At 32.8% G+C, this 9,882-nt stretch overlaps 1 protein-coding gene across 5 annotated transcripts in view; it reads left to right on the top strand.

The window, feature by feature from the left end:
- The window catches only part of LOC106868836 (multiple C2 and transmembrane domain-containing protein 1), a 288,695-nt gene that overhangs the window by 219,965 nt on the left and 58,848 nt on the right, over positions 1-9,882 (top strand). For all 5 annotated transcript variants that reach the window (XM_052967390.1, XM_052967388.1, XM_014914262.2 and 2 more), the window contains one exon: positions 3,677-3,782. In XM_052967390.1, coding sequence (XP_052823350.1) covers positions 3,677-3,782 — 106 coding nt within the window. The remainder of the gene's footprint in view (positions 1-3,676; positions 3,783-9,882) is intronic.

Raw genomic sequence — 9,882 nt, 5'->3', positions numbered from 1 at the left:
AAAAAAAAAAAAAAAAAATCAACTCTGGTGCAATAATATATAAAAAAAAGTATAAAAATGTAAAAAAAAAAACATTCTCAGTGAGGTGGATCAGAGTGTTCTTTTATATTTTTGACATTTAGTTTTATATGATCGGTCGTTTGAAATAAATTATTCTTCAGGTTAAATATCAATGGTTATCATTCGCTCAATGAAAATGTTGATATTAGTGGGAGTTGAAATGTCACGAGCTGTGTATAAAATGTGTAAGCTTTCATATGTAGTTTTATTTTATATATTGTATTTAAAGGTTAAAGAAATTTTGAAAACCTTCTTTTATTGATACTGCAATGCACTTGACTTTTAAACATTACTGTATTAATTTTTAAGAATTTGTAGTTATGAGATATAAGTTGTTTTGTTTATATTTATATTATAAATTAGTGATTGCTAATTAATGACATCATCATCATCATCACCATTGGTTTTACATCCACTTTTCTATACTTGCATGGGTCAGATGGAATTTCATTGCTGTAGATTTTCTAAAGCCTGATGCCCTTCTTGTCTCCAAGAGAAAGGGTATTTATCCATGATTGCACATGGTTTCATGGGTTAAAAATTTGACATCATTCGTATGATAGTGGGGCCCATTTATAACTGTTACATAATGTCAAGACCAGGAGGCATTCCCTACCCAGGGGCACATATACACACACACACATACATACATACATACATACATACATACATACATACATACACTTAGAATAGAGAATCTTGAAGCGGGTGATAAAGTTATGAATAACAGGATGTTAATATTGCGTTGAAAAAATGTCTCTGGATAGAAAAAGGTGAAGGCTGCTCATGGATAACAGCCTACATGTCCTGTAGATATGACAGGCATTCTATGATTTCATAAGCCAGGAATTACTGAAGATGTGCTCTCTGCTAGCAGGAAGAATAATTAAATAGTTTTAAAATAAACATTAGATTCTTTGGGCAGTAAATTTAATATGCTTTCTGCTATAGGTACAAAGCCTGGAATTTTGGTGCGACAGGGTAAGTCGATTACATTGACTCCAGTGCTCAACTGGTACTTATGTGATCGAGCTCGGAAGAATGAAAGGCAAAGTTGACCTTGGCGGAATTTGAACTCAAGAATTTGATGTCAGGTGTAGGCATGACTGTGTGGTTAAGATGTTTGCTTCCCAACCACATGCTTTCAGGTTCTGTTCCATGGGCTGCCTTTGACTTTTTTCTATTCAAAAGGGCATTTTCAACTCCAATATTTACATATTATTTAATGCTTTACCCTCTTTGAAATCCACTATTCTATAAAAGAATTATTTCATGTTCCCTCAAAAGTTTATAAATCCTTATGACATCAACATAATTGATATATATATATATATATAATCAATACACGGTGACTGCTTATAAGCTTTAAAGCTTATAAAAAATACAATTATTTACAGAATTGTAAAATTCGGTATACTTATCAAATCATTGTAGAAATCACACATGCTACTTTGTTTATAAAAAAACAACTCTATGAAATGATGGTTCTTAATCTGATGGGAAGTAGTAGGTGGGTACGTTGGTGTAAATTGTAGCACATTTGTTGCAAAAAACATAGAGGCGTGAGTCTGAGCCACACATGTATGAAAAACCCACTTTTTTTCTGTTGAGGGCTTATATGCCCCCAATATTAGACTATTTTAAGGGTGGCGAGCTATCAAAATCATTAGTACACCGGGCGAAATGCTTAGCGGTTTTTCATCTGCCATTACGCTCTGAGTTCAAACTCCGCCGAGGTCGACTTTGCCTTTTACCCTTTCGGGGTCGATTAAATAAGTACCAGTTACGCATTGGGGTCGGTGTAATCAACTTAAACCCTATGTTTAGCCCCCTGTGGGCAATAAAGAATTAAATATTAGACTATTTTCTTTAGTTAATACACAATGACTGCTTCTAAGTTTTAAATCTTACAAAAATATTATAATTATATACATATATAATAGATAGATAGATAGATAGATAGTTATGTTATGAACTCTCCTGTCATTAGATGATGGATGAAATTTTTGCAATTTCTTGCTGAACAACCACACAGATGATTTGTTTATAGAGCTTAAATATTTGTGTTCACATAAGCTCACTCCCTCCATCAAACTGACATTATCTGTATAGGTTGCATAACTGTGCCACATGTCTGATGTTGAAAAGACTGCAGAGCAACGTGAAATGAAATGTTTTGCTCAAGAATAACAATGTGTTGTCCAGTCCAGGAATCGAAGCCACAGTCTAGTGATTATGAGTACAACACCCTAACCACTAGGCTATGTGCCTTCACATATATACATGTGTGTGTTGGGTGGGGGTGGGGGGCTACTTTTGATTTCCATCTACCAAATCCACTTACAAGTCTTTGGTTGGCCTGAGGCCATTGTAGAAAACACATGGTGCTGTCAAGTAAAACTGAACCCAAAATCACATGGTTGGCAAGCAGACTTCTTAACCACACAGCCATGCCTTTACACCTTGCCAGTCCTGCACTTTACATCACAATATTAAATTCACTGCCCAAAATATCTGATCTTTAAATTAAAATTGTTTGAATCATTCTTCCTGCAACTAGTTCACTCATTTTTAGTAATTGTGGCTTCCAAAAGATAGTTGACTAAAATATGATTTTATTTGAGTTACCTTTCTTGTTTATTGTTAGATTTTAAACATTCCTTACGAGACCTTTTGTCTACTGATTGCATTAATATTCCTTGTTGTTCAGTTGAAGTTTTTGAATTTCATACATCATTTATGTGAGTCCTGACAGCATGTGTATTTAATATGCAGAATGCTCCCTTGGGGGTACTTTCCTTTTAAACATATTATTGACTTCACTGTAGATGTTGTCAAACATAATTCTTCTTGATATAGTTTATACTGTACTGTTTGACCTGAAAATAAGGATTGTGATCAATTGTTATTTAGATGCTTAATCTTTAGAGGCACCACTTCTATTTGTCTGTCTATGCATGTATGTATGTATGTGTGTATGGGGGCGGGGGGTACCTTCAGTAATTTAATTCAGAAAATGTTGGGAGAGGCTCTGCGATAGATAATAATTAAATCTCTCTCAGATGACCAGCTGTTATCTGCCAAAGAATATTGGATACTATGGGCCAAGATACCTAAAAAAAACCCAAAAAACAAAGGCAGGAGGGTCATAGCTGGAACATCTGATCATAGGCCTGTTCTACGAGGGCTTACTTTGGGGTTAAACAACAACTAGTTGTAAAATGTCTACTTTTGTTTCTTTTTTATAGAAAATTATCCAAACTTGCAGAGTTACACAACCTATGCAAGCGTGCACACACATAAACACAAACACACACATATGCACACACACACATACATACACACACACTATCAAAATATAACAATTTTTGTTATCACTCCTAAAATCTAGAAACTAAATTGAACATCTGTGTTTTCGTACAAGGAAACTGTTATTTTTGGAAAACAAATTTAACTCCTGCCCAATTTCTTCTTCAATTAGAACCATTCCACTTCACATCATTAATACTATTAGGAAATACATTATTGTCAGAATTCTCTCGTTTCCTCCCTCCAGGCTCCATGCCAATATAAGAAGCCATTATTATAATCAGATTTATTCTATCTGTTTTTCCAGGAAGGTTCATCTCGACAACATCAAAGCAACCTTTTGCAGCATCCATTCTTTCAACTTGTTGTACTACTCCAAGAAGGAAGAGATCTTGTAATACGTGATAGTTGTGGTAAGTCTTTCCATTGAAATTTTTTATTATATTTTTTCTTTTACATTTAGCTATATATTTATTAGGGGAATCAACAATTGTGAGACTCGCAAATAGTTGTCATTCTTATTAACAAACAATTGTGAGAGACTTGCAAATAGTTGTCATTCTAATTAATAAACAATTGTTTGATGCAGTAAAATACATATATTCGTGTGTTCTTTTGAACTGAGGAAATTTCAAATTGATAACATCTAAGGTGTTTTAATTTTTATGCAAACAAAATAATAAATGATGTCAGATTTTTGCTAATGGTAGGTTATGAGTGAATAAATTTAAAAAAATTTCAACAATTGAATTTGAAATTTTAACATGAACTGCCACTGAATTTATGAAAAAAAAAAATGATATTCACATAAAAAAAAAGTGTGCAGTTATTTTTTTTTTCCATTTCAAGTTTTAATTCATTTTCAGTTTAGAAAAGAAATTAAATATTTTATCCCTTTTTATATGTTAATATGTATGTACACAAAATGAATGGGGAAAAATTTTGAATCAAAACACCCCCTCTTAGTTTAACCCTTTAACATTCAGATTACTCTGCCAAATGTAATACTTATTCATTTACATTGTTTTGCATTAATTATGGATTATTCTGTAGCTTTGAAATTTTGATGATGTAACTGTTTATGTTTTGGATGACATTGTTGGGTAGGTATGAGACGCTAGATCTGGATAGTTTAAACATAAAACTAGATATAGATGGTTTAAATGCTAAAGGGTTAAACTGCAAAGGATAATGGTTATGCTGGGGTTCATGTTTTAGCTTGCTAGTACCTAACTTTTTGTCGATGTTTCTACATCCTATGCAAGTGTACATGTGTGTATGTGTGTGTGCAGATGTGTGCCTGTAAATTTACTTAAACTGGCAGAGGAGGAAGTCTTCTAAAAACTGTTATCTCGTAATTGTCAAGTGTTTGGGGAAACTTAGCAGCCAAATAATCTTGCTTTTTGTTTAACCCTTAAACACTCAGATTACTGTCAAATGCATTGCTTATTTATTCATATTCTTTTGAATTAAGCATGTATTAAATTATGGCTTCAAGATTCTGATGATGTAATTGTTTAGTTTTAGAATGACATTCTAGGGCAGATGTGAGAGGCTGGTTCTGACTGGTTTGAACATAAAATGGGTTTGAACATAAAATATTTGGGCCAGATATGGTCAGTTTAAATGCTTAAGGGTTAAATATTTACACTTAAAACATCAACCATTGCTAAGACAAAACCTATGAGGGTATCTCTTATATTAGTGGTTTCTAACATAGTTCTGTGACACACTGGTGTGCCATGAGATGTAGCTTGGGGTATGACAAAAATAGAAACATTATGTCTAAAAGAACATGCAAAATACAAACTGAAATTTTAAATATAAGTTTTAATATATAATTCAGAATATAACTGTAAGCATGTCAACCAAACTAAACTCAGAATAGAAGTGAGGGAGTGGTTTGTGGTTTCTGTTTTTTATGCGGTCATTTGCATACAGTGCATAAAAAGTAAAATGAAAATTTAAAAATCAGTTATGATTTTGATCATAAGACTTAAAATAAATAATAAAACAAATTAAGTTGCTAATAGAAAACAAGTAAATTTTCAATTGCACAATCATTTTCATTTTTACTAATCAAATTAAAATTATTTTGAATGTAAATATTCTCTACGTCAAAAGAAAAAAAAATTTCAATTAATAATTGGTATGACTAATTTTAGTCCCTTAAATTGTTTTTTCTTCCTTTTTTTTTTTTGACTGATGATTCTACCATTTCATGTTTCTTCAGTTACTTCTCCTCATCTGTTAATCATAAATGTCTTTAAATCAGGAACCATTTTAAATTTCTTTCCGTTTAATCCAATTTTCAAAATTTCCCTTAAACTACCAAAGGGGTTCATATCAGCTGATTGAGAAGGCGAGGGTAATATATTTATCTGTTTTAGATCAAGATAATCTCGAGCCTACTAGCACATGCTTTGGGTCATTGTCATGTTCGAATTTAACTCTTTAGTATTCAGATTATTCTGTCAAATATAATGCTTGTTTATTCACATTGTCTTCAATTAATCATACCTTTTGATAAACATTTTTACACACTCAGAATTGCTGAAGCATGGAATAAACTATCTGCATCAGTCTTTAGCTGTCAAGACATTACATCCTTCAAAACTTCCATGCTTCCTGAAATTCACCAATAGTACACCTGATGCCCCCCCCCATTTCTTTTTCTTCCTTACTTTTTTTTCTCCTCTTAAAAGACATTTTCACTGTTCACTTCCCGTTCATATTCTGTGTATTTTTCATGCAGTTTTGGTTACTTTTTCTGATAAGTTGTAGAGTACCTGAGCACTATATACAATAAGTTCATTATTATTATACTTACATGAGATTTCGATGATATATTTGTTTAATTTTAGAATGACATTGCAGGGTAGTTGTGAGAGGTCTGATGTGGCCAATTTGAACCCAAAACAGGTAGATTATTTAGGTCTGCTTTGGCCAGTTTGTTTGCTAAAGGTAAAACACCCTAAAATTAAACTTCTGAGCAGATTGCGATAGATTGTGGATTACAATATCAATATTCTGAAATGGCTCTCATCTATAATGTAAGTAATCATATAGCTCCTCTACAGCAAGAAACCTGTTTTTTTTTTAGCCCTTTCTCTTAACTCCACTTAGTTGAATGGGATCTTAGTCTTGCAAGTTCCATGATGACCTCACTAGTACTGGTGCCATGAAAAAAAAAAAGCACTCAATACACACTGTAAAGCAGTTGAAATTGGAATTAGGAAGAACATCCAGCCATAGAAACTCTGCCAAAGTAGACATTGGAGCATGATGCAATCCTTGGACCTATCAGATCCTGTCAAACCATCTAACCCATACCAGTGGGGATCATGAACGTTAGATAAGGGAAATGAAGGATAACAATGATGATGCATCCATTGTGCCATTCTTGAATGTTAACTGCCCAAGACAAGTATATTTAGTCATACAACGGATAAGTTTATTTATTAAGAAGAAACATAGCAGTGGTGATTGTGAATCTGAAAGTGAACATTCCTCAAAAGCAATAAGGCTTAACTATTTAATCAAATGTAATGCTTATTTATTCACATTGATTTGATTTAGACATGCATTACTTTGTAGCATTGAGATTTCATTGACATGATTGTTTATATCTAGAATAAAATTATAGGGTAATCCCAGATCTGGCCAGTTTGAAGATTAAAAAAAAGGTAGCTTTCGGCTTGACATGGCTAATTTAAATGCTAAAGGGTTAATGTTAATAAGATGAAGGTATGGCTCAGTCATTGATATTGCAATAGATATTTAAATTTTGGCCTTGTTTGGATTGCAAATGATGATCAACATTTTTCACTGTATATTGTGTGTAGCTAAAAAAAATGTCGAATGAAGCCATGGATACCAAACAAGTTAAGAATATATTTATATTTTACATCTAAATAGCCATATCTTCAAGGAAAAGATTTAAACTATTTCCAAAGAAAACCAATGTATTCAATCAAAAGAGACTATTTGGAAAAGGTTAACAGTTTTAGAAAACTTAAACCACTTTTGTTGAGATAGCTGAAATGATTGTGTGTGTGTACACATGCACACATACAAGCACTTACACACATACGTACAAGCACTCCCTCTCTCACTCTCTCACACACACACACAAGCAGACACACACACACATACATGCACACATACAAGCACTCACACGTGCACACATACAAGCATTCACACACACATGCACACGTGGAAACACTTACACACAAACACACTTTCTCTCTCTCTCACTCATTTCACACTTTACTTGAATCAATTATTTTCCCCACCTGCAGAAAGCTGGTTAAAACAGTGTTGGGGAAATGAATCAGAACAAGGCATAATCACAATAATCCTCTCAGATAATACGATACATTGACAAATAGTGGATCCATCAGCAGATATGGAAGAAAATAGATGAAATAGATTTTAAAATACAGAATTCACTTTGTAAGCTGACAAAGCTATTGGCATTAAATAACAAATCTTAAATACTTACATTTATTAATTTTATTGAGATAGAGATTAAAAAAATAATAAATTGTAAATAAGGTTTTATTTCATTTTACTTTATTCAATTTGGAGATGTACTTGCCATGTGAATGATTTGGTCTGAGACCACGTGTTGAAACTAAAATGATTGCAGCATAGAGGATATGTATTAATTAGCCATTCAGAAACACACAAACACTGTTAACTTCATGTAAACACGTTTTGTTTGTAACATGGTGTCAAAATCTTTGTCGCACGGATTGTGATCTGGTCACTCACAAGAAATGCAGTATAGCCTTGTCAGTAATCAGGTTGCAGTTTGTGCAAAGAAAATTTTGACATCATCAGCAGCAGCATCAACATTTAACGCCTGTTTTCCATGCTGGCATGAGTTGGAACAACTTGACAAGAACCGGAAAGACCATGGCCTGCACCAGGTTCCATATTCTATTTTGACTTGGTTTCTATGGTCAGATGTCCTTCCTAATGCCAACCACTTTACAGAGTGTACTGGGTGCTTTTTATATGGCACCAACACCAGTACTTTTTATGTGGCACCACCACCAGTGCTTTTTACATGGCACCAGCACCCATACCAATGTTTTGTATGTGGCACATGTTTTAGGATCTCAATTCTGTTGCAGTGGGCAGGTCTTGAGCACAGCAACGTGCCACATATCTCGGTCCTCTGTCATCTTCTTTGTAAGGCTCAGCGTCTTGAGATCGGCCTTCAATACTTTGCCCCAAATGATAAATGTTTAAGTGAAGTCTTCATGCATTTTGAATGGCTAACACATGTCTCCCATGCTATAGTCATATTTATTTATTGCTGCTTTAACATTATTGCTACTTTAACATTATTGCTACTTTAACATGCTACAGTCATATTTATTTGTTACTGCTTTACAGCTCAGGCTGTAAAGATGGCTTCAATAGTTTATCTTCATACTTTGGAAAATAGAATTTTTTTTTATGCAAGTCATGCATTAGAATTTATACTGATGGGGCTCCATCTTTGGTAGGTTCTTTAAGAGGTTTTCTCTTGCTAAAATAGCAAAATTCCAATGTTAAACATATTTATTGCTTCTGTGTAGGGATACATGTTACAAAAATATGTGCGGTTTAATGGAAAATGTATTAAAATGGCTAATTTCAATAAAAACAAACCATTGAAGACTTGTTTATTTGAAGAAATTCATATCAATAGGGATTCACAGCATATGTTCTTAATTTTACACTCAGGCAGCTGTCAAGAGGTAAAATTGTGTACATGAACTCAAGGAATAGTTGTATTATTTGAAGATGTAAAAGAAATGCTTTTGTTAGTGTCTTTAACGATAAGTTTGGATTTTGAGATAGCAATATTTAACTGACATGATTTTGTACATCTTGATAGTAGTTTGTCCAACACAGAGAACATTTTAGAAAATAATAGCAATTTTGTAAATTAGGACTAAAGATAGTATATTTGAAATGTTTTCCTTAATATGTAAAACCAACATAAAAAGGAATGATTTTACTGTAGTTGAACATTTGACATTCCTGGTAGACTTATTAAGCTTCTATTTTCTATTGTCTAAACATAGATCATTATGACTGTATTCAAAACCCTTTTAAAAACATTTCATCTGTGGTTGGTTTGAAATTATCTTCAAGATGAAGAATTGGCTTCTTGGAATTTCTGTACATTTTAATTTACTTTAATTTTCAGATACTCTTTTGCTTAAAAATTTGTAAGATGTATATACTCACTTCTTGATTTTATACCTTTTAACCCTTTTAATGCAAACCTGTCTAAAGCCACCTTTGGCTCAATAACACAAACTTGCTTTTTTAAAGTGATGTAAACTAAGATCTTCCATCAAATTTTCATTTTAATTTATGTTAATCTATGTCCCAAACACAAACTTAATAATAGCAAAATAATATTTTACTAAATTCCTCATTATTTTTAAAAATGAAGTGAAACAATGGCAGTGTGTGTTAACAAAAATATGCTAATAAAACTGTTAACAG

This window comes from Octopus bimaculoides, chromosome 4 (assembly GCF_001194135.2).
Source record: "Octopus bimaculoides isolate UCB-OBI-ISO-001 chromosome 4, ASM119413v2, whole genome shotgun sequence".
Taxonomy (NCBI): domain Eukaryota; kingdom Metazoa; phylum Mollusca; class Cephalopoda; order Octopoda; family Octopodidae; genus Octopus; species Octopus bimaculoides.
This window is presented reverse-complemented; position numbering and strand designations above follow the sequence as displayed.